Source organism: Drosophila ficusphila, unplaced genomic scaffold, assembly GCF_018152265.1.
Source record: "Drosophila ficusphila isolate 14025-0441.05 unplaced genomic scaffold, ASM1815226v1 contig_414, whole genome shotgun sequence".
Lineage (NCBI taxonomy): Eukaryota > Metazoa > Arthropoda > Insecta > Diptera > Drosophilidae > Drosophila > Drosophila ficusphila.
The window spans coordinates 6164933-6188182 of record NW_025064328.1 but is presented as its reverse complement, the minus strand read 5'-3'; the positions used below and the strand labels follow the sequence as shown (position 1 = coordinate 6188182).

General features: G+C 46.1%; 12 protein-coding genes across 15 annotated transcripts; 7 read left to right on the top strand and 5 right to left on the bottom strand.

The window, feature by feature from the left end:
* Window positions 1–148: 148 nt before the first annotated feature.
* LOC108086681 (protein transport protein Sec61 gamma-2 subunit) lies at window positions 149–564 on the bottom strand. Its single transcript, XM_017183674.2, has one exon. It carries the CDS (start codon window positions 470–472, stop codon window positions 266–268), a length of 207 nt encoding a protein of 68 aa, XP_017039163.1. The 5' UTR covers window positions 473–564; the 3' UTR covers window positions 149–265.
* A 53-nt stretch (window positions 565–617) lies between these two features.
* LOC108086676 (WASH complex subunit 1) lies at window positions 618–2495 on the top strand. Its single transcript, XM_017183668.2, has one exon. It carries the CDS (start codon window positions 807–809, stop codon window positions 2295–2297), a length of 1491 nt encoding a protein of 496 aa, XP_017039157.1. The 5' UTR covers window positions 618–806; the 3' UTR covers window positions 2298–2495.
* A 61-nt stretch (window positions 2496–2556) lies between these two features.
* LOC108086679 (LTO1 family protein C191.08) lies at window positions 2557–3168 on the top strand. Its single transcript, XM_017183672.2, has one exon. The coding sequence runs from the start codon at window positions 2743–2745 to the stop codon at window positions 3166–3168; it is 426 nt and encodes a 141-aa protein (XP_017039161.1). The 5' UTR covers window positions 2557–2742.
* Window positions 3169–3172: 4 nt separating this feature from the next.
* LOC108086677 (methyltransferase-like protein 25) lies at window positions 3173–19311 on the top strand. The gene is made up of 4 exons (XM_017183669.2): window positions 3173–3553; window positions 3610–3801; window positions 4355–5865; window positions 18433–19311. Exons 1-3 carry the CDS (start codon window positions 3173–3175, stop codon window positions 5261–5263), a joined length of 1482 nt encoding a protein of 493 aa, XP_017039158.1. The 3' UTR covers window positions 5264–5865; window positions 18433–19311.
* LOC108086680 (small nuclear ribonucleoprotein F) lies at window positions 3789–4250 on the bottom strand. Its single transcript, XM_017183673.2, has 2 exons — window positions 3875–4250; window positions 3789–3806 (listed from the first exon to the last, which is right to left on the bottom strand). Exon 1 carries the CDS (start codon window positions 4145–4147, stop codon window positions 3881–3883), a length of 267 nt encoding a protein of 88 aa, XP_017039162.1. The 5' UTR covers window positions 4148–4250; the 3' UTR covers window positions 3789–3806; window positions 3875–3880.
* Window positions 5761–8455, top strand: LOC108086622 (cytochrome P450 6g1). Its single transcript, XM_043207991.1, has 4 exons — window positions 5761–5865; window positions 6375–6839; window positions 6900–7700; window positions 7753–8455. Exons 2-4 carry the CDS (start codon window positions 6375–6377, stop codon window positions 8059–8061), a joined length of 1575 nt encoding a protein of 524 aa, XP_043063926.1. The 5' UTR covers window positions 5761–5865; the 3' UTR covers window positions 8062–8455.
* On the bottom strand, window positions 8433–10450 carry LOC108086673 (probable cytochrome P450 6g2). Its single transcript, XM_017183662.2, has 2 exons — window positions 9105–10450; window positions 8433–9042 (listed from the first exon to the last, which is right to left on the bottom strand). Exons 1-2 carry the CDS (start codon window positions 10371–10373, stop codon window positions 8755–8757), a joined length of 1557 nt encoding a protein of 518 aa, XP_017039151.1. The 5' UTR covers window positions 10374–10450; the 3' UTR covers window positions 8433–8754.
* On the top strand, window positions 10704–11593 carry LOC108086621 (methyltransferase-like protein 25). Its single transcript, XM_017183597.1, has 2 exons — window positions 10704–10883; window positions 10970–11593. Exons 1-2 carry the CDS (start codon window positions 10704–10706, stop codon window positions 11591–11593), a joined length of 804 nt encoding a protein of 267 aa, XP_017039086.1.
* Window positions 12079–14458, top strand: LOC108086620 (cytochrome P450 6g1-like). The gene is made up of 4 exons (XM_043207992.1): window positions 12079–12184; window positions 12646–13110; window positions 13171–13971; window positions 14024–14458. The coding sequence occupies exons 2-4, from the start codon at window positions 12646–12648 to the stop codon at window positions 14330–14332; spliced, it is 1575 nt and encodes a 524-aa protein (XP_043063927.1). The 5' UTR covers window positions 12079–12184; the 3' UTR covers window positions 14333–14458.
* On the bottom strand, window positions 14728–17542 carry LOC108086672 (probable cytochrome P450 6g2). 4 transcript variants are annotated; one of them, XM_043207996.1, is made up of 6 exons: window positions 17518–17542; window positions 17419–17450; window positions 17177–17332; window positions 17005–17103; window positions 15396–16839; window positions 14728–15335 (listed from the first exon to the last, which is right to left on the bottom strand). In XM_043207996.1, exons 5-6 carry the CDS (start codon window positions 16662–16664, stop codon window positions 15048–15050), a joined length of 1557 nt encoding a protein of 518 aa, XP_043063931.1. In that variant the 5' UTR covers window positions 16665–16839; window positions 17005–17103; window positions 17177–17332; window positions 17419–17450; window positions 17518–17542; the 3' UTR covers window positions 14728–15047. The 4 variants fall into 4 exon arrangements, with proteins under 4 accessions (XP_043063931.1, XP_043063930.1, XP_043063928.1 ...); XM_043207995.1 differs by having other exon boundaries at window positions 17005–17332; XM_043207993.1 differs by having other exon boundaries at window positions 15396–17120.
* Window positions 19312–19586: 275 nt separating the features above from the next.
* Window positions 19587–23184, top strand: LOC108086674 (probable cytochrome P450 6t3). The gene is made up of 3 exons (XM_017183667.2): window positions 19587–19621; window positions 21524–22754; window positions 22809–23184. Exons 2-3 carry the CDS (start codon window positions 21531–21533, stop codon window positions 23082–23084), a joined length of 1500 nt encoding a protein of 499 aa, XP_017039156.1. The 5' UTR covers window positions 19587–19621; window positions 21524–21530; the 3' UTR covers window positions 23085–23184.
* LOC108086678 (probable cytochrome P450 6g2) lies at window positions 19621–21258 on the bottom strand (the record flags this gene model as incomplete). The annotated part of the gene is made up of 2 exons (XM_017183671.2): window positions 19621–19914; window positions 19972–21258. Coding segments are annotated over 2 exons (1575 nt in total), but the record flags the coding sequence as incomplete, so codon positions are not given.
* Window positions 23185–23250: the final 66 nt, after the last annotated feature.

The following is a 23250-nucleotide window of genomic DNA, read 5'->3' as shown; positions in this document are numbered from 1 at the left end:
TTGAGAATGCCCCGCATAAAAAGTAAAAAATAAGCTTTAAAGAAACTTAAATAGAATTTGTCATGTCCACATGGAAACTCTTTATGTTTCATAATTTATGGTTTTGTTAAAGAATTTCTTATGACAACGAACCCCAAACCCGAAGTTGTATGTTTAGACAATCCAAAAATGGCAATTTTTATTTTTCTAGTTCCATCAGGAAGCAATCATTACATTATATTATTATTGCATTCTTCATCTTAGTCTCTTGGCCACCTGTTGCCGCCTAGGAGCCAACGATAATGTTGTTGATGGGAATGTGTATCAGCTTCACGAAGAACCCGATAAAGCCCATGATGCAGAAGCCAATTGCGGTGGCGATGGCAATTTTCTGGAACTCCTTGCGATCGGGCTTCGTGCAGCGCTTTACCAGCCGAATCGAGTCCTTGGCGAAGACACGTCCGGGTTCAGCAAACTTAACTACTTTGTCCATTTTGAGTTAACTAGTTTTAAATAAAAACTTCGACTTAAATTAATTGATGTCGTTTGCCTCCGTGTCGTTTTTACTAATGTTACCAGACAGTGAAAGTCGAAATATACTTAATATTTAAGGGATTTCCAGAGAAAACTGCTTTTTTATTTGTTTTTCTCTTTAATTTTAATCTGTATTTATTTTACTGATATGCTTGATTGCGTTTAGAGTAACGCAGTTATTAAGAATAACAATATCAAAATTTAAGATAATTTCATCAATTGTCAGCGACGGTCACACCACTAAAAACACCCAGCAAAAATCGCAATAAATATGTGATTTTGTCAAAACAAAAATGGAGGAATCACCTTACCTGCACAGCCCCTACCAGGTGTCCATAATCGCCACTGACCTGCACCATGAGGACACTATAATCCAAGCAGCCCAGTCCCTGGACTGTCTCCACAAAACAATAAACTCAATTTTCGAGCGAATCGATGCCCGCTTGGCGAGAAATGGTTCAAAGGTTGAGGACATCAATAATCGTGTAAAGCGCGCCCAGGCTAAAATCGATGCGCTCGTTGGCTCCAAGCGAGCTATACAGATCTTTGCTCCCGCTTGCTTCCCGGCTGGCGACGTACTGGCTCCTCTGCCGGCCACCTTTCCACAGGTGGTGGCTAATCCGCTGATGGAGGAGCAGGTCGAGCAACAGCCTCACCGCCGTTACAGCGGCCTCGGCACCTCGGAAAAGCAAGAAGATGGGGACATCTTCTTCCACGTACGTGGCGACCGGGAGCACGAATCCCCGCTGGTGTCCGAAAGGAAAATGACCAATCGCACCGCCGGTCTGGGAGCACTTCCTATGACCGGAGTGCGCTCGGTGCCTTCACTGATGCGGTTCAATACCAATGAGTTCGCCTATGGAGAGGATCTAAATGCCTGGAAGCGCTCCCTACCACCGCAAAGTGCCCGTCGCGTAGCCAGTCAGTCCTCGCGGCCTACTGCCGAAAAGCTGCTAGCTCCGGCTCCGCACTCGCTGGCCCATGGCACCACCAAATTGGCTACGCCAGCCGGAGATCTGCGCTACAATCCTGCCGCCCTGGCTGCCCCCGCCATGGATGTCCCCCTGGATCTGCCCGATCTTCCTGGCATAGCCAATGATCTGCAGTACGAACCCGTTGAAGAGCAGACACCGATAGCTCCTTCGCAGCAGTTCGGCGATTTGCCAGAGCTACCAGATCTGGGCCTGGAGGAGCAGGTGATCACGGTGCAAGCAATAGCGGCCCAGACGCACATTCCAGGACCTGCTCGAAAGTCGGCTCTGGGACAATCTCCATCTCCAGTTATGGCGCCTCCACCACCACCACCGCCGCCGCCGCCACCTCCTCCGCCCGAGCAGATGAAAAGGGTTCCTACGCCTCCACCGTTCCCAACTAAGGGAGCTGCAAAACCACTCTCACCCTCACCATCTACGCCCCTTAACATGCCGCCGCCTCCTCCTCTACCTGAAGATCCACGATCCGAGCTTATGGCAGCCATACGGAATGCTGGTGGAGTGCACGGCGGGCGCCTACGGTCGCCGGCGGCTGCCCCTCTCGATGTAGTGGACAAGTCGCGTTCCAAGGCGGGGGCTGCTGCAACGGGAGATCTGATGGCAGACTTGCACAACAAGCTGATGCTTCGGCGCAAAGGAATCTCTGGAAGCCAAAATCCTGGGGAAGCCACTGCTGGCAATCCCCTGATGCAGCAGCTCTCTCGAGTGATTCCGCCACCAGTGCAGCCGCGCAAGGGATCGCAATCCAGTGAGGAGGGGCGCTCCGACGACGACGAAGACGTGTGGAAATAGCCGTAACTTTGAAGTTCGAAACCCCTTCTCTACCAATTTAGCTTTAGCACCGGTGCAAGTGCCTTAGCTAGCTTTAAGCACTAGCTTCTCTAGCTTAATTTTACCAATCTCCGGAGAGAATTTGAAATTCTGCGCCCAAGCGAGCATGCCAAATTAGGTCAATGTGAAATAGTTGAATAAAAGTAACAACTAAAACCAGTTGAATATTTACATTTCATACTAAAGGAATACCTCTTCTTAATGTTGATAACAGCACTATGGTTTTGCTAGATTTTAGTGCTGGAAAATGTTCCGAGAAATAACCACATTTCAACCAAAACTGAAATAACTATTAGTTTAAATGATTAGTTACACGTACCAAACTCTTTGAAGGTACTCTTGAAAGACAAAAACTCCCAAAAACCTGGAAGAGCGGCTACAAGAAATCCGGGGAAAACCTCTTATAATGACCAGTCTATTGCGGGATATAAACGATCTGTTTGACGATATTGTCCTGACCGAGGAGAAGGAAGCTCGCCTGGGATACGAGGAGGGACTGAAAGACGGACAGGAGCAAGGCAACGAGGAGGGCTACAAATTGGGCTACGCCCAGGGTGTATCGCTTGGCGAGGAGCTTGGCAGGATTCTTGGCCAGGTTGTAGCCCAACAGCAACTGAAGCACACGGATAAGGTTCGACGCAGTCTAGAGCAGTTGCGCTCTCTTATCGAGCAATTTCCCCGCACAAACGATCCCCAGGCGGACATTGTTGGAGCTGTTCAAGACATCCGAACCTCCCATCGTCGTCTTCGCGCCTTGTTAGGATCGAAGAAGATCCCAGGTGCCTCCTCAGAGGCATCACCTGCTCCAGAACAAAAGGATTACAGTTTCTAGCAGCATGTCTAAGGTGGGAATCGCTCAGTTGCAGAAGCGCCTTGATGGCTTGCTGGCTTTCCTTAATCCCCACTGGGATTTTGTCAATTGTCACATGGTAAACTACTTGACGGACCAGCACTGGGAAGTGTTTTTGCCCGGGGCTCTAAGAAAAGAGATCTCTGGAAAGGAAGATGCGGAACTGGCTATAGAAGAGTTATTTTGGCAATCTAATGAATCAGGTCATAGATTTCAGCAATGGAGAGTATTTCTGGAGATTGGCAAGCAAGAACGCCTGGCGCTTCACCCGGAATTGTTAACCAGCGTGGAGGATCTTATTGAGGCTCAGGAGAACGCCGCCCAACTAAGCATCCGGGAGTTTATGAGCGCGAAAAAGTGTCATGAGGTAGATAAGCTCGCGGCGTTTATAAATATAAGGAATTTAATAATCTTTTCGATTAGGTAGAGCTAACAGCCGCTTTAGTAGACCATATTGTGAAGAACTCCAGTCAAGATTGCTACATTGTGGATGCCGGCGATGGCAAAGGCTATCTTTCCTCCCGCCTGGCGCTCCAATATGGCCATAAGGTGCTCGGCATCGATGCCAATGCGGCAAACACGGAAAATGCCCTAAGCCGCAATCGCAAACTGCAGGTAGGCTAGAATTTTAAGGTAAAATTAGCTTTATTTCATTACTTTCGTAGACTTATAAGTAAGTTGGATGTACAAGTGTTTAGTCGCGCATCTCGCCCTCCTCGTCGTCGTCCTCCATTCCTTTTATGTACAGCACGTTGTTGCAGCGGATAAGCACCTCGCCGAGATTCCCAGTGACGGAGCCCTCAATCACCTCTTCGGTGTTGGCCAGCTGCATGTTCATGTAGCCGTCGACGGACACCAGGAAGCCCTTGTACTCCTGTCCCCACTTGAGCTTCACCAGCACCGGTTTTCCCGTCAGGCCGTTCAGGAAAGGCTTCGGATTGATGGGCATGCCAGCCGACATGGTGTTTTTGTGATTTTAGTAGCGTTTTAAATAAAAAATAAAACAAGCGTGCCGCAAATCGCCGGCTTTTCGCGTTTTCGAGGATAGTGTGACCGTAGCTTGACTTTCCAACATGCTGTTCAACAAGAAAAATAGTCCCAAACGAGTAGTGTTGAAAAAGTAAACAAAGACCGCTTAACTGATGATTCAAATTTGATTATTTTTCAGCGTGCTTGGAATGGACTTACCGAACGAGCTGAGCTGCAGAGCAAAGGAATCATCCCGAAGAGAAGAGGCAAAAAATCCCCCACAAGGGACCCCCAAAAGAGTGCACCTGCCTTGGACAACTACAAAACCACGTCCAGATTTATAACCACCGAACTCAATTTTGGCGCCTTACTTGAGTATAATTTTGGTCAACTTTTACAGAATGATAGTCTTAACATCTGTCTGACGGGTTTGCATACCTGCGGCAACTTGGCTGCCACCTGCCTGCAGGTTTTCCATGCCCAAAACGACTGCCGTTTGCTGTGTAACATTGGGTGCTGCTATCATTTGCTGAGGGAACGCTACTCCCAGCAGGAATTCTTCGGGAACAAGGCCCTGATGGACATGCAAACGGACTACGGATTTCCACTTAGTCAGTATCTTCAGGACCGACAAGTGCATATGGGTCGCAATGCCAGAATGTTAGCTGCCCAGTCCATCGAACGAACCTTAGATGCCAAGGAGCTTCCCAATGTAACGCTTTATTATCGAGCTCTTTTGGAGGTCCTCGTTTGCCGACATACCCCGCAGTTGAAGAACGAGTTGCAGGTGGGCAAGGTGCGAAAGTTCGACAGCTTCGAGGAATACATTCAAAAGTGTGCTACAAAACTCGAGGCCCCTTGGTTAGCATCTGTAAGGGATGAAGAACTTCATTCCTTGCTGCAGGAATACGCAACGGAAAAACATTATTTGGATCTGTTTTACCTGCTACGCATGTCCTTTGCTCCCATTCTGGAGAGTTTGATACTTCTCGATCGACTCCTCTACCTCAAGGAACTTGGCTATGAACGCAGCTACCTGATAGATTTGTTTGATCCAGTCATTTCGCCCAGGCATTTCGCAATCGTTTCAATAAAGCCGCCGCCGTAACGATCTTAACATTGTATAATTCATCATAAGTTTGACAGGGAAACCGGGTTCTGCGTAATCGTTGATGAATGATAGGCATGCAATACTTATGATATAGTATATCTTAATCCGCAGAAGTAAAACTGGAAAATAAAAACACAAATTTGAAATTCAAAATCTGAAAACAAAATCATAATAATAATGTTCATTTTACATTTTGAAGTTAATTTTAATTAATTTTTGTAATTTTTGATGTTGGTTTCTTGGGTAATGCTCTTTAATAGAGTGTATTACCCTAAAATTGATAACATTAAAAAATGAACGCAATGATGACTTGCTAGTCAGGTTTCTTCTGCTTTAGTTAACGCTTTTTACGATTTGTTTTTCTTTTTCTTAATTTTAAGCTCGTTTTTCACCACTTGGTGAATAGATGTAGGCTTTTGAATCGTTATCTCAATTTTTTCGAGTTGTATAAAAACGCGAGCGCAATTTCAAATGGCTTCGAGTGTGGTGCGAAATGCTTTAATTGTCGGTTGCCGGCCGAAGCTCAGATTAAACGAACATCAAAACGTTTCCTTGAACTTGCTGGAAAAACTAGTTGCCGATCGAGGCAATCAAATCAGGTGTGCAAAAGTTGTAACAAGTGCAAGGAATTAAATAAGTGTTTTTAACTTTGTTAACCGAACAAATTTTAAAGGAATTCGAAGGTCCTGCGTTTTATCTCACATGGATTTTCAGTGTTTTTGAAGACCCATAAATAAATATATTCGGCAAAAAAAAAAAAAATATATTCAAAAAATATTAATGTCCGTTAAACACATCAAGTGTTTGCTTTAATTAAAACGTCCACAATGAAAATTTTTGTCAATCTTACCAATATTATAAAGATTTATATGGCGTTTAAATTGATGAGGAGATAAAATCTGGCTACCGTTGTGAGACAATGAGTGTTTACGAAAACGTTTTAGGGCACTTTAGACAGCTTAACCGTTTTCAAGTGTAATTATGATAAGATACTGTTAGATAGGCTGACCTATACTGCCTATACTTACTTTTCGAAAACAATTTTCGCGACTGATTACAGAGTTGAAGATCACATAGTTCTTATCGTTATTACACTCAAATCATATAGATGGCGTTGACTGAAGCCCTCTTCCTGGTGGTCGCCGTCCTGGTGGCGGTGTACATGTGGTTCCAGCGGAACCACAGCTATTGGCAGCGCAAGGGCATACCCTATATACCACCCACACCGATTATAGGAAACACCAAGGTGGTCTTTAAGATGGAGAACTCCTTTGGCCTGCATCTTTCGGAGATCTACAATGACCCGCGGGTGAAGGACGAGGCAGTCGTGGGGATCTATTCTCTTAACAAACCTGGCTTGATTATTCGCAATATAGACCTCATCAAATCCATTCTGATCAAGGACTTTAATCGGTTCCACAATCGTTACGCCCGCTGCGATCCCCATCGAGATCCTTTGGGCTATAACAATTTATTCTTTGTGAGAGATCTACATTGGAAGGACATTCGCACCAAGCTTACTCCTGTTTTTACCAGTGGAAAAGTCAAGCAGTTGTATACCCTAATGCAGGAGGTAATGTAATCCTACGAAATATCTCAATTGTAAATGGTATAATAGTTTATTTTCTCACAGATTGGCACCGACTTGGAAGGAGCTCTGAAAAGACATGGAGAGAAGAGTTCCGGCAAGTACGTCACCGAAGTCAAGGAGATTTGCGCCCAATTCTCAACGGACAGCATAGCCACCATTGCCTTTGGGATCCGGGCGAACAGCCTGGAGAATCCGAATGCCGAGTTCCGTAACCATGGACGACAGTTCATAAAATTCAGCATAGGCCGTGCCAAGGATTTCTTTGTGGCCTTCTTCCTGCCGAAGTTGGTTTCACTGATGCGGATTCAGTTCTTCACGCCGGAATTCTCTCACTTTATGCGGAGTACCATTGGTCACGTGATGCAGGAGCGGGAGCGAACGGGAATGGTCCGCAATGATCTCATAGATGTTCTGGTGGGACTGCGCAAGGAGGCAGCCGCGGAGCCATCGAAGCCGCACTATGCTAGAAACCAAGACTTCCTGGTGGCCCAGGCGGGCGTGTTCTTCACGGCTGGCTTCGAGACCTCCTCCTCGACGATGGCCTTTGCGCTCTACGAGCTGGCCAAACACCCTGAGTTGCAGCAGCGATTGCGCCAGGAGATCAACGAGGCTTTGTTGGAGGGTGGTGGGACATTGACCTACGAGAAGATTCAATCCCTGGAGTATCTGGCCATGGTGGTCGACGAGGTCCTGCGCATGTACCCGGTCCTGCCTTTCCTGGATCGCGAATACGAGAGTGTGAAGGGAGAGCCGGATCTCAGCCTGAAGCCCTTCTACGATTACTCGTTCGAGAATGGAACCCCTGTGTTTATCCCAGTCTACGCCCTGCATCATGACCCACAGGTACATTTGATGTGTTAAGTACGAACTGCTTTAACTCCTTTGCCATCCGCAGTACTGGACGAATCCACATAAGTTCGATCCGGAGCGCTTCTCTCCGGAGAACCGCAAGTCCATCGTGGCCATGGCCTATCAACCCTTCGGCGCCGGACCGCACAACTGCATTGGCAGCCGGATTGGCCTGCTCCAGGCCAAACTGGGACTCGTCAGCATCTTGAAGAATCACGCGGTTAGGGCTTGCGAGGCCACCTTAAAGGAAATGAAGTTCGATCCCAAGGGCTTTGTTCTTCAGGCCGACGGTGGCATCCACTTGGAAATCCTCAATGATCGTCTTTACGACGAGAGCGCCGCACCAAACCATTGAATTTACTTATAATTGCTTTATGAGAGGGGCTTGAAAGGACTTTTTCCTTACCGTTCTGATCTTATGTTTTAAAACTGAAATTGTTATCCGTTGGATAACACTTGTACACTACTGTACAATTACTGTTTGATATTACAAAGTTTTTTAACCCTCAAACTACTCCGCTAATATAAAAAAAGATGCATAGCAATAGCGATTCGCTGAGAATGTAATCGCTTTCTGACAGCTAAAGTAATACACATTATACAATAATCCGTGTCAGAAGCGGCGCCTTGTCTACTGAATAAAAACAAAATGATTATCAAATTAGATTTAATCGGTGAGCTGGGGATCTATAAAATTGCGCCACCAATAAATAAAATGTAATATACTTTTGATTACGAATGCAAATGTATTTCCAAAATGTTATAATAGTGCAGTAACGTAAATTAACGTAAATTCAGGGAGTCAGTGATGTCTGTATCGGTATGTTATAGATTTATATGCATGTTTGATCTTTAAGGTATAGGCATTGCATCTCATTGCTTGTTTTGTGGATAGAACACGCCATTTGTCAATCAAATTGCCTTTAAGATGAGACACCAACTTAATTTTAAATGCCAAAACACGCGACTCAACGGCTTAGTTGTCGCTCGAATTTTGTAGGCTGCATTGCTCCCCCCGAAAAAAAATCTCCAACATTTTCCAGGTGAGTTAAACGCCCAAAGGATCGCGGACCAACCGCAGATGGATACCGCCCTTTGATTGGGTAATAATGGCCTTGGGATCTAGCTGCATTCGATGAGGAGTGCGGTCGGAAGAGGTGACCAGGTGGTTGCGCAGCAGGTTCACCAGACCCACCTTTGCCTGGAGCATGCCGAACCGCTCTCCGATGCATCCATGCGGACCCAGGCCAAAGGGCATGTAGGTGTAGGGCGTGTGCAGCTTCCGGTTCTCAGCGGAGAATCTCTCCGGCTGGAACTTTCGTGGTTGAGGGTAGTACTACATAATTAGGGAACCTCTACATTAAACAGAACTTAAAAAGGACTAGGGAAACACCTCACCTGGGGATCCATGTGTAGGGCATAGCAGGGTATGTACACCGGCATTCCCTTGGGCACCACAAAATCGTGGAACGGAGCTAGTGAGTAATCCCCGCCAGAAGTGCACTCGCGATCCAAAAAGGGCAGTGGTGGATACATGCGCAGCACCTCCAGCAGGACCATCTGCATCAGCTCCAGCGACTCGATCATTTTCAGCGTCACCTGACCGCCACTCTCCACCAGGGCATTCCTGATCTCCTCCCTTAAACGCTGCTGGATATCCGCATTCTTGGCCAGCTCATACATGGCAAAGGACATCGTGGAGGAGGAGGACTCGAAGCCGGCGGTGAAGAACAGTACCGCCTGGGCCACCAGGATGTCGCCCTCAAACACAAACTGATCCTGGATGCCAGATGCCTTGGCTTGCTGCGTGCTCCTTCGGAACTCGATGAGGATGTCGATCAGATCGTTGCGCTTCTCCCCTGATTGCTCCCGCTCCGTCATCACGTAGTTGATGGTCTTGCGCAGGAAGCGGGTGGCTTCTGCCGGAACCACCTTGAACCCAAAGAAGGGCACCAGGTGAGGCAAAAAGAAGACCAGGGTGAACTCGGCAGCCCGCAATAGACTGAACTCGAACACGGATCGTCCATTGCGCCTGAACTCTCCGTCTGGATTGTTGAAACTATTCGCCTTCACCCCGTAAGCCACGGTAGCAATCACTTCGGTGGTGAAAAGAGCACACAGCTCCTTGGCCTCCACTTCGAAGCAGCGCATCCGCTCGTTGTGCAGTGGCTGCTGGCGGAGATGGGCATCCAAACTGGCGCCCACCTCCTCGATCAGCGGGAACATCTGGCGCAGTCGATTTCCTGTGAAGAAGGGCGTCAGCTTCAGGCGGACCTCCTTCCAGGCGGGATTCTTCAGGAAGAAGATGTTCTGGGATCCCAAGGGATCAGCCTTGTGATCGGAGTTCGAGTACCGATTGGAGAATCCACCGAAATCCTTGACCAGGATTCTTCTCACAAGTTCAGGATCCCTTAAGAGCAAAGCTGGTTTGTGGAACACATGGATACCCACGAAGGGTTCGTTCTCCGCCTCGGGATGATTATAAAGTTGGGCTATGAACTCTGCGGGACTTCGTTGCATGTTGAGCAGTCCCATCAGGTTGCCCACTATCCACTTCGGCCTGATCTCACGCACTCCCCTTCGCCGCCAGTATGAGTAGTGATCCTGCAGGACCACATAGCCGATGACAATCAGGATTATGAGCAGGATCAGCAGTCCAAGTGCCATGTTCGCGCTCCTAGTTGAAGTGTGCTACTGGCCCAAAAAGAGTCAGCTCAACTGGGTTAAAGCTCTCAGAAATCGAATACTCAAATTGGAGTTCATCACGATGATCCTTTGGTTTTGTGAATGAATCTCTTATATGAATGACCGTGGTTTTTGTGATGCTAATTCGGTTTTGAATCTATTCAAACAAATGTAAATGAGTGTCGTTTTCTATATAGGTACATATGTAAATATGAAGAGGATTTATATATTCATTGCTTTATGGATACCAACTTCTGTTTATATACAAATGTACTTTAACGTATTTTAATCTTTTGTATTTATAGTCACAATATGCTGCTGCTTACCGACTTTTTCAAGAGACGAGGGATTCCTTTTCTGCCAGCTTCATCCTGGTCGCCGATGGGCAATTGGAACAATTGGAACAGGAACAGTAGCCAGTTTCTGCAAATTTCCTTTGGCGACCTCTTTCGACGCATCTACGCAGATCCAAGTTGTGATCAACCCAAGATCGTGGGTGATCCCATGGGAACACTGCCGTTGGCCAAATACCATCACTGGAAAGAGAATCGGAAGAGGATGTCGCCGCTTTTCAACAGCGGTCGCATGCCCAAAACGACTGCCGGTTGCTGTGTAACATTGGGTGCTGCTATCATTTGCTGAGGGAACGATACTCCCAGCAGGAATTCTTCGTGAACAAGGGCCTGATGGACATGCAAACGGACTATGGATTTCCACTTAGTCAGTATCTTCAGGACCGACAAGTGCGTATGGGTCGCAATGCCCAGTCCATCGAGCGAACCTTGGATGCCAAGGAGCTTCCCAATGTAACGCTTTATTATCGAGCTCTTTTGGAGGTCCTCGTTTGCCGACATGCTCCGCAGTTGAAGAACGAGTTGCAGGTGGGCAAGGTGCGAAAGTTCGACAGCTTCGAGGAATACATTCAAAAGTGTGCTACAAAACTCGAGGCCCCTTGGTTAGCAGCTATAAAGGGTGAAGAACTTCATTCCTTGCTGCAGGAATACGCAACGGATAAACATTATTTGGATCTGTTTTACCTGCTACGCATGTCCTTTGCTCCCGTTCTGGAGAGTTTGATACTTCTCGATCGACTCCTCTACCTCAAGGAACTTGGCTATGAACGCAGCTACCTGATAGATTTGTTTGATCCAGTCATTTCGCCCAGGCATTTCGCAATCGTTTCAATAAAGCCACAGCCGTAACCATCTTAACATTGTATAAGTTTGACAGGGAAACCGGGTTTTGCTTAATCGTTAATTAATGATAGGCATGCAATACTTATGATATAGTATATCTTAATCCGCAGAAGTAAAACTGGAAAATAAAAACACAAATTTAAAATTCAAAATCTGAAAACAAAATCATAATAATAATGTTAATTTTACATTTTGAAGTTAATTTTAATTAATTTTTGTAATTTTTGATGTTGGTTTCTTGGGTTACGCTCTTTATAGAGTGTATTACCCTAAAATTGATAACATTAAAAAATGAACGCAATGATGACTTGCTAGTCAGGTTTCTTTTGCTTTGGTTAACGCTTTTTACGATTTGTTTTTCCTTTTCTTAATTTTAAGCTCGTTTTTCACCACTTGGTGAATAGATGTAGGCTTTTGAATCGTTATCTCAATTTTTTCGAGTTGTATAAAAACGCGAGCGCAATTTCAAATGGCTTCGAGTGTGGTGCGAAATGCTTTAATTGTCGGTTGCCGGCCGAAGCTCAGATTAAACGAACATCAAAACGTTTCCTTGAACTTGCTGGAAAAACTAGTTGCCAATCGAGCCAATCAAATCAGGTGCGCAAAAGTTATAACAAGTGCGAGGAATTAAATAAGTGTTTTTAACTTTGTTAACCGAGCTAATTTTAAAGGAATTCGAAGGTCCATAAATATATTAGGGAAAAAAAATAATATATATTCAAATATAATAATGTTCGTTAAACACATCAAGTGTTTGCTTTAATTTAAACGTCCACAATAAAAATTTTTGTCAATCTTACCAATATTATAAAGATTTATATGGCGTTTAAATTGATGAGGAGATAAAATCTGGCTACCGTTGTGAGACAACGAGTGTTTACGAAAACGTTTTAGGGCACTTAAGACAGCTTAACCGTTTTCAAGTGTAATTATGATAAGATACTGTTAGATAGGCTGACCTATACTGCCTATACTTACTTTTCGAAAACAATTTTCGCGACTGATTACAGAGTTGAAGATCACATAGTTCTTATCGTTATTACACTCAAATCATATAGATGGCGTTGACTGAAGCCCTCTTCCTGGTGATCGCCGTCCTGGTGGCGGTGTACATGTGGTTCCAGCGGAACCACAGCTATTGGCAGCGCAAGGGCATACCCTACATACCACCCACACCGATTATAGGAAACACCAAGGTGGTCTTTAAGATGGAGAACTCCTTTGGCCTGCATCTTTCGGAGATCTACAATGACCCGCGGGTGAAGGACGAGGCAGTCGTGGGGATCTACTCTCTTAACAAACCTGGCTTGATTATTCGCAATATAGACCTCATCAAATCCGTTCTGATCAAGGACTTTAATCGGTTCCACAATCGTTACGCCCGCTGCGATCCCCATCGAGATCCTTTGGGCTATAACAATTTATTCTTTGTAAGAGATCTCCATTGGAAGGACATTCGCACAAAGCTTACTCCTGTTTTTACCAGTGGAAAAGTCAAGCAGTTGTATACCCTTATGCAGGAGGTAATGTAATCCTACCAAATATCCCAATTTTAAACTGTAAAATAATTTATTTTCTCATAGATTGGCACCGACTTGGAAGGAGCTCTGAAAAGACATGGAGAGAAGAGTTGCGGCAAGTACGTCACCGAGGTCAAGGAGATTTGCGCCCAATTTTCAACGGACAGCATAGCCACCATTGCCTTTGGGATCCGGGCGAACAGCCTGGAGAATCCCAATGCCGAGTTCCGTAACCATGGACGACAATTCATAAAATTCACCATAGGCCGTGCCAAGGATTTCTTTGTGGCCTTCTTCCTGCCGAAGTTGGTTTCACTGATGCGGATTCAGTTCTTCACGCCGGAATTCTCTCACTTTATGCGGAGTACCATTGGACACGTGATGCAGGAGCGGGAGCGAACGGGAATGGTCCGCAATGATCTCATAGATGTTCTGGTGGGACTGCGCAAGGAGGCAGCTGCGGAGCCATCAAAGCCGCACTATGCCAGGAACCAAGACTTCCTGGTGGCGCAGGCGGGCGTGTTCTTCACGGCCGGCTTCGAGACCTCCTCGTCGACGATGGCCTTTGCGCTCTACGAGCTGGCCAAACACCCTGAGTTGCAGCAGCGATTGCGCCAGGAGATCAACGAGGCTTTGTTGGAGGGTGGTGGGACATTGACCTACGAGAAGATCCAGTCCCTGGAGTATCTGGCCATGGTGGTTGACGAGGTGCTGCGCATGTACCCGGTCCTGCCTTTCCTGGATCGCGAGTACGAGAGTGTGAAGGGGGAACCGGATCTCAGCCTGAAGCCCTTCTACGATTACTCATTCGAGAACGGAACCCCTGTGTTTATCCCAGTCTACGCCCTGCATCATGACCCACAGGTACATTTGATGTGTTAAGTACGAACTGCTTTAACTCCTTTGCCATCCGCAGTACTGGACGAATCCACATAAGTTCGATCCGGAGCGCTTCTCTCCGGAGAACCGCAAGTCCATCGTGGCCATGGCCTATCAACCCTTCGGCGCCGGACCGCACAACTGCATTGGCAGCCGGATTGGCCTGCTCCAGGCCAAACTGGGACTCGTCAGCATCTTGAAGAATCACGCGGTTAGGGCTTGCGAGGCCACCTTAAAGGAAATGAAGTTCGATCCCAAGGGCTTTGTTCTTCAGGCCGACGGTGGCATCCACTTGGAAATCCTCAATGATCGTCTTTACGACGAGAGCGCTGCACCAAACCATTGAATTTACTTATAATTGCTTTCTGAGAGGGGCTTAAAGGGACTTTTTCCTTACCGTTTGGATCTTATGTTATAAAACTGAAATTGTTATCCGTTGGAAATAAAAAAACACTACGATTTTTTAGAAGTACTCTTTACTGTACAATTACTGTTTGATATTACAAAGTTTTCCAACCCACAAACTCCTCCGCTAATATAAAAAAGATGCATAGTAACAGCGATTAGCTGAGAATGTAATCGATTTCTGACAGCTAAAGCTGTAATACACATTATACAATAATCCGTGTCAGAAGCGGCGCCTTGTCTACTGAATAAAAACAAAATGATTATCAAATTAGATTTAATCGGTGAGCTGGGGATCTATAAAATTGCGCCACCAATAAATAAAACGTAATCTACTTTTGATTACGAATGCAAATGTATTTCCAAAATGTTATAATAATGCAGAAACGTAATGTAACGTAAGTTCAGGGAGTCAGTGATGTCTGTATCGGTATGTTATAGATTTATATGCATGTTTGATCTTTAAGGTATAGGCATTGCATCTCATTGCTTGCTTTGTGGATAGAACACGCAATTTGTCAATCAAATTGCCTTCAAGATGAGACACCAACTTAATTTTAAATGCCAAAACACGCGACTCAGCGGCTTAGTTGTCGCTCGAATTTTGTAGGCTGCATTGCTCCCCCGAAAAAAATATCTAAAATTTCCCAGGTGAGTTAAACGCCCAAAGGATCCCGGACCAATCGCAGATGGATACCGCCCTTTGATTGGGTAATAATGGCCTTAGGATTTAGCTGCATTCGATGAGGAGTGCGGTCGGAAGAGGTGACCATGTGGTTGCGCAGCAGGTTCACCAGACCCACCTTTGCCTGGAGCATGCCGAACCGCTCTCCGATGCAGCCATGCGGACCCAGGCCAAAGGGCATGTAGGTGTAGGGCGTGTGCAGCTTCCGGTTCTCAGCGGAGAATCTCTCCGGCTGGAACTTCCTCGGTTGAGGGTAGTACTACATAATAGGAGAACCTCTACATTAAACAGAACTTAAAAAGGACTTCGGCCACCTCACCTGGGGATCCATGTGCAGGGCATAGCAGGGTATGTACACCGGCATTCCCTTGGGCACCACAAAATCGTGGAACGGAGCTAGTGAGTAATCCCCTCCAGAAGTGCACTCGCGATCCAAAAAGGGCAGTGGTGGATACATGCGCAGCACCTCCAGCAGGACCATCTGCATCAGCTCCAGCGACTCGATCATTTTCAGCGTCACCTGACCGCCACTCTCCACCAGGGCATCCCTGATCTCCTCCCTTAAACGCTGCTGGATATCCGCATTCTTGGCAAGCTCGTACATGGCAAAGGACATCGTGGAGGAGGAGGACTCAAAGCCGGCGGTGAAGAACAGTACCGCCTGGGCCACCAGGATGTCGCCCTCGAACACAAACTGATCCTGGATGCCAGATGCATTGGCTTGCTGCGTGCTCCTTCGAAACTCGATGAGGATGTCGATCAGATCGTTGCGCTTCTCCCCCGATTTCTCCCGTTCCGTCATCACGTAGTTGATGGTCTTGCGCAGGAAGCGGGTGGCCTCCGCCGGAACCACTTTGAACCCAAAGAAGGGCACCAGGTGGGGCAGGAAGAAGACCAGGGTGAACTCGGCAGCTCGCAAAAGACTGAACTCGAACACGGATCGTCCATTGCGCCGGAACTCTCCGTTTGGATCCTTGAAGCTATTCGCCTTCACCCCGTAGGCCACGGTTGCAATTACATCGGTGGTGAAAAGAGCACACAGCTCCTTGGCCTCCACTTCGAAGCAGCGCATCCGCTCGTTGTGCAGTGGCTGCTGGCGAAGATGGGCATCCAAACTGGCGCCCACCTCCTCGATCAGCGGGAACATCTGGCGCAGTCGGTTTCCTGTGAAGAAGGGCGTCAGCTTCAGGCGGACCTCCTTCCAGGCGGGATTCTTCAGAAAGAAGATGTTCTGGGATCCCAAGGGATCAGCCTTGTGATCGGAGTTCGAGTACCGATTGGAGAATCCACCGAAATCCTTGACCAGTATCCTCCTCACGAGTTCAGGATCCCTTAAGAGCAAAGCTGGTTTGTGGAACACATGGATACCCACGAAGGGTTCGTTCTCCGCCTCGGGATGATTATAAAGTTGGGCTATGAACTCCGCGGGACTCCGTTGCATGTTGAGCAGTCCCATCAGGTTGCCCACTATCCACTTCGGCCTGATCTCACGCACTCCCCTTCGCCGCCAGTAGGAGTAGTGATCCTGCAGGACCACAAAGCCGATGACCAGCAGGATTACAAGCAGGATCAGCAGTCCCAGTGCCATGTTCGCGTTTCTAGTTGAAGTCTGCTACTGGGCCAAAAAGAGTCAGCTCAACTTGGTTAAAGCTCTCAGAAATGGAATACTCAAAATGGGGTTCATCACGATGATCCTTGGGTTTTGTGAATGAATCTCGTATATGAATGACCGTGATTTTTGTGATGCTAACTCGGTTTTGAATCTATTCAAACAAATGTAAATGAGTGTCGTTTTCTATATACATACATAAATATGAAGAGGATTTATATATTCAATGCTTTATGGATACCTACTTCTGTTTATATACAAATGTACTTTAAAGTATTTTAATCTTTGGTATTTATAGTCACAATATGCTGCTGCTTACCGACTTTTTAAGAGACGAGGGATTACTTTTCTGCCCGCTTCATCCTGGTCGCCAATGGTAACTCGAGGCCAACAAAACTCGAGGCCCCTTGGTTAGCAGCTATAAAGGGTGAAGAACTTTTTCCTTGCTGCAGGAATACGCAACGGATAAACATTATTTGGATCTGTTTTACCTGCTACGCATGTCCTTTGCTCCCGTTCTGGAGAGTTTGATACTTCTCGATCGACTCCTCTACCTCAAGGAACTTGGCTATGAACGCAGCTATCTGATAGATTTGTTTGATCCAGTCATTTCGCAATCGTTTCAATAAAGCCGCCGCCGTAACGATCTTAACATTGTATAATTCATCATAAGTTTGACAGGGAAACCGGGTTTTGCTTAATCGTTAATTAATAATAGGCATGCAATACTTACAATATAGTATATCTTAATGCGCAGAAGTTAAACTGGAAAATAAAAACACAAATTTAAAGTTCAAAATCTGAAACGAAATCATAATATTGTTAATTTTACATTTTGATTATAATTTTAATGGATTTTTGTAATTTTTTGGTGTCGGTTCCTTTGTTTTTCTTCTATAATAGAGTGTATTACCCTAAAATTGATAACATTAAAAAATGAACGTAATCATGACTTGTTAGTCAGGTTTGTTTGCCTTTAGGTTAACGCTTTTTACGATTTGTTTTTTTTTTCTTAATTTAAAGCTTGCTTTTCACCACTTGGTGAATATATGTTGGCTTTCCAATCGTTATCTCAAATTTTTCGAGTTGTATAAAAACGCGAGCGCAATTTCAAATGGCTTCGAGTGTGGTGCGAAATGCTTTAATTGTCGGTTGCCGGCCGAAGCTCAGATTAAACGAACATCAAAACGTTTCCTTGAACTTCCTGGAAAAACTAGTTGACAATTGGGCCAAACAAATCAGGTGTGCAAGAGTTAGAACAAGTGCAAAGAATAAAAAATAACTTTGTTACCCGAACTAATTTTAAAGGGATTCGATTGTCCCGCCCTATTATATCACAAGGATTTTCAATGTCTTTGAAAACCTATAAAAAAATATATTTAAAAAAGATATAATAAAAATATATTGATGTCCTTAAAACACAACAAGTTTTTGCTTTATTTTAATCTTTCACAATGAAAATTCTTGTCAATTTTGCCAATATTATAAAGATTTAGATGACGTTTAAATTGATGAGGAGATAAGATCTGGCTACCGTTGTGAGACAACGAGTGTTTACAAAAACGTTTTAGGACACCTAAGACAGCTTCACCGTTTTCAAGTGTAATTAAGATAAGATAATGGTATAATGGTAGGTATGCTGACCTACACTGCTTATACTTACATAGCTGCCGATAACAATTTGCGCGACTGATTATAGAGTTGAAGATCGTAAAGTTCTTATCGTTATTACACTCATATCATGTAGATGGCGTTGACTGAAGCCCTCTACCTGGTGGTCGCCGTCCTGGTGGCGTTCCAGCGGAACCACAGCTATTGGCAGCGCAATACCTACCATCCACACCGATTATAGGAAACACCAAGGTGGTCTTTAAGATGGAGAACTCATTTGGCCTGTATCTTTCGGAGACCCGCGGGTGAAGGACGAGGCAGTCGTGGGGATCTATTTTCTTAACAAACCTGGATTGATTATTGCAATATAGACCTTGTGAGGAGTTGTAAATCCCCATCGAGATGAAATCCTACCAAATTTCCCAATTTTAAATGGTATAATAATTTGTTTTCTCATAGATTGGCACCGTCTTGGAAGGAGCTCTGAAATGACATGGAGAGAAGAGTTCCGGCAAGTACGTCACCGAGGTCAAGGAGACTTGAGCTCTATTCTCAAGGGACTGCATGGCCACCATTGCCTTTGGGATCCTGCAAAATCTGAATGCCGAGTTCCGTAACCATGGACAACAGTTCATAAAATTCATACCAAGGGGTTTGTTCTGCAGGCCGACGGTGGCATCCACTTGGAAATCGTCAACGATCGTCTTTACGACGAGAGCGCCGCCCCAAACCATTGAATTTACTTATAAATGGTTTATGGGAGGTGTTTTTAAGGACTATTTTCCTTAACGTTTGGATCTTACGTTATAAAACTGAAATTATTATAATTATTAGCTGAGAATGTAATCGCTTTCTGACAGCTAAAGTTGTAATACACATTATACAATAATCCGTGTCAGAAGCGGCGCCTTTTCTACCGAATAAAAACAAAATGATTATCAAATTAGATTTAATCGGTGAACCGGGCGACCTATAAAATTGCGCCACCAATAAATAAAACTTAATCTACTTTTCATTACGAATGCAAATTTATCTCCCAAATGTTGTAATAGTGCAGTAACGTAAATTAACGTAAATTCAGGGAGTCAGTGATGTCTGTATCGGTATGTTATAGATTTATATGCATGTTTGATCTTTAAGGTATAGGCATTGCATCTCATTGCTTGCTTTGTGGATAGAACACGCCATTTGTCAATCAAATTGCCTTCAAGATGAGACACCAACTTAATTTTAAATGCCAAAACACGCGACTCAACGGCTTAGTTGTCGCTCGAATTTTGTAGGCTGCATTGCTCCCCCGAAAAAAAATCTCAAAAATTTTCCAGGTGAGTTAAACGCCCAAAGGATCGCGGACCAATCGCAGATGGATACCTCCCTTTGATTGGGCAATAATGGACTTTGGGTCCAGCTGGATGCGATGAGGAGTGCGGTCGGAAGAGGTGACCATGTGGTTGCGCAGCAAGTTCACCAGACCCACCTTTGCCTGGAGCATGCCGAACCGCTCTCCGATGCATCCATGCGGACCCAGGCCAAAGGGCATGTAGGTGTAGGGCGTATGCAGCTTCCGGTTCTCAGCGGAGAATCTCTCCGGCTGAAACTTCCGCGGTTGAGGGTAGTACTACATTAGGGAACCTCTTCATTAAACAGAACTTTAAAAGGACTTCGGCCACCTCACCTGGGGATCCATGTGCAGGGCATAGCAGGGTATGTACACCGGCATTCCCTTGGGCACCACAAAATCGTGGAACGGAGCTAGTGAGTAATCCCCTCCAGAAGTGCACTCGCGATCTAAAAAGGACAGTGGTGGATACATACGCAGCACCTCCAGCAGGATCATCTGCATCAACTCCAGCGACTCGATCATTTTCAGCGTCACCTGACCGCCACTCTCCACCAGGGCATTCCTGATCTCCTCCCTTAAACGCTGCTGGATATCTGCATTCTTGGCCAGCTCATACATGGCAAAGGCCATCGTGGAGGAGGAGGCCTCGAAGCCGGCGGTGAAGAAGAATACCGCCTGAGCCACCAGGATGTCGCCCTCGAACACAAACTGATCCTGGATGCTAGATGCCTTGGCTTGCTGCGTGCTCCTTCGGAACTCGATAAGGATGTCGATCAGATCGTTGCGCTTCTCCCCTGATTGCTCCCGCTCCGTCATCACGTAGTTGATGGTCTTGCGCAGGAAGCGGGAAGCCTCCGCCGGAACCACCTTGAACCTGAGGAAAGGCACCAGGTGGGGTAGAAAGAAGATCAAAGTGAACCCGGCAGCCCGCAAAAGACTGAACTCGAACACGGATCGTCCATTGCGCCGGAATTCTCCGTTTGGATCCTTAAAACTGTTCGCCCTCACCCCGTAGGCCACGGTGGCAACTACATCGGTGGTGAAAAGAGCACACAGCTCCTTGGTCTCCACTTCGAAGCAGCGCATCCGCTCGTTGTGCAGTGGCTGCTGGCGAAGATGGGCATCCAAACTGGCGCCCACCTCCTCGATCAGCGGGAACATTTGACGCAGTCGATTGCCAGTGAAGAAGGGCGTCAGCTTCATACGGACCTCCTTCCAGGCGGGATTCTTCAGGAAGAAGATGTTCTGGGATCCCAAGGGATCAGCCTTTTGATCGGGGCTCGAGAACCGATTCGAGAATCCACCGAAATCCTTGACCATTATCCTTCTCACGAGTTCCGGATCCCTTAAGAGCAAAGCTGGTTTGTGGAACACATGGATACCCACGAAGGGTTCGTTATCCGCCTCGGGATGATTATAAAGTTGGGCTATGAACTCCGCGGGACTTCGTTGCATGTTGAGCCATCCCATCAGGTTGCCCACTATCCACTTGGGCCTGATTTCATGCACTCCCTTTCGCCGCCAGTAGGAGTAGTGATCCTGCAGGACCACATAGCCGATAACAAGCAGGATTATGAGCAGGATCAGCAGTCCAAGTGCCATGTTCGCGCTCCTAGTTGAAGTGTGCTACTGGGCCAAAAAGTGTCAGCTCAACTGGCTTAAAGCTGTGGGTAATCGTATACTCTAAAATGGGGTTCATGGGGTGATTTTTGTGGTGCTAACTTGGTTTTAAATCTATTCCAACATATGTAAATGGGTTTGTGTTTTGATGAGGGTCATTTTCTGTATAAATAGGAAGGGGATTTGAATATGCAATGCATTATGAATACCTACTTCTGTTTATATAAAAATTTATATAACGTATTTCAATCTTTTGTATTTATAGTCCCAACATGCTGCTGCTCTTACTGCTGCTTACTATTTTGACCATAAAACTATGGTTGAGTCACAAATATGACTTTTTCAAGAGGCGAGGGATTCCTTTCCTGCCCGCTTCATCCTGGTCGCCAATGGGCAATCTCGGGCAGCTACTGTTCCTGCGAATTTCGTTTGGCGATCTGTTTCGACGCCTCTACGCAGATCCGAGTTGTGATCAAGCCAAGATCGTGGGCTTCTTTGTCTTCCAAACACCTGCTCTGATGGTCCGAGATCCTGAGCTGATACGCCAGGTGCTGATCAAGAACTTCAATGGCTTCCTTAACCGTTATGAGTCGGCGGACGAAGGCGACCCCATGGGAGCACTTACTCTGCCGTTAGCCAAGTACCATCACTGGAAAGAGAATCGACAGAGCATGTCGCGGCTTTTCACCAGCGGTCGCATGCGGGATGTTATGTACCCGCTGATGCTGAAGGTGGTTATCGACCTGGAAGACCACATCAACCGGAAGCTCAGTGGTCGTTCCGAGAGGGTCATCCCATTGAGCAAAATGTGCCAGTTGTACACCACCGACGTGACCGGAAATCTCTTCTACAGTCTGGATGTGGGCGGATTGCGACAAGGAAATTCTCAGCTGCTGAAGAAAACCAAGGAATTATTTAACACCAATCCCCGCAAGGTTCTGGACTTTATGATCGTTTTCTTCCTACCAAAATGGGGAAGCCTGCTGCGACCCAAAGTTTTCAGCAAGGAATATGCGGACTATATGAGGAATTTGGTCGGAGAACATCATCAAAAGCCCCAAAAAGGGGATCTCGTCACTCAGCTGCAGAGCTTCCAGCGCAGTCGCTCCGCAAACCATTACTCTCAGCATCCGGATTTCATAGTCTCCCAAGCGGGAATTATTCTGTTGGCCGGATTTGAGACCTCTTCGGCACTCATGGGGTTCACTCTCTACGAGTTGGCAAAGGCACCAGAAATCCAGGAAAGATTGAGGAAAGAACTTAAGGAAGCTTTTGGCTCCACTTCCACCTTAAGCTATGACACCCTCATTGCCTTGCCCTACCTCAAAATGGTGTGTTTGGAGGCACTGCGTCTCTATCCGGCTGCGGCATTTGTCAATCGAGAGTGCACTAGTGAAGAGCCCGAGGGAATCTCCCTCCAGCCGTATGTGGACTTTGTGGTGCCCCCGGGTATGCCAGCCTACATATCCATACTTGGTCTGCATCGCGATGCAAAGGTAGAAGAAATGGTTATCATGTCAAAGTCCACCTAACATTTATCTTAATTTCAGTACTGGCCCGAGCCCGACCGCTTTGATCCCGAGAGATTTAGTCCGGAGCGGACAAAGGACATCCTCCCAATGACCTATATTCCATTTGGAGCCGGTCCTCATGGCTGCATTGGCAGTCGTCTGGGTGTCCTCCAGCTGAAATTGGGCATTGCTCATATTTTAAAATTATTCAGGGTTGAAGTTTGCAAGCAAACAGTTGCACAGATTCGTTTCAACCCCAAGTCCTTTATGCTGGAGTCGCAGGATGAGATATACCTTAAATTCTGCAGGGATTGAATATAGATTGAAGTATTCAAAAAACCTTAGGCTGTGAAAAATCAAAGACCATGGTTCCTAGCTTCTTGTAGCTCAAAGAAACGAAAGTTCGGTAGGCTTAAAATGCGAAGTATTTTAGTTAATAAACTCTTATATGGTTCCTCAGTTACCCACGTTAATTACAGTA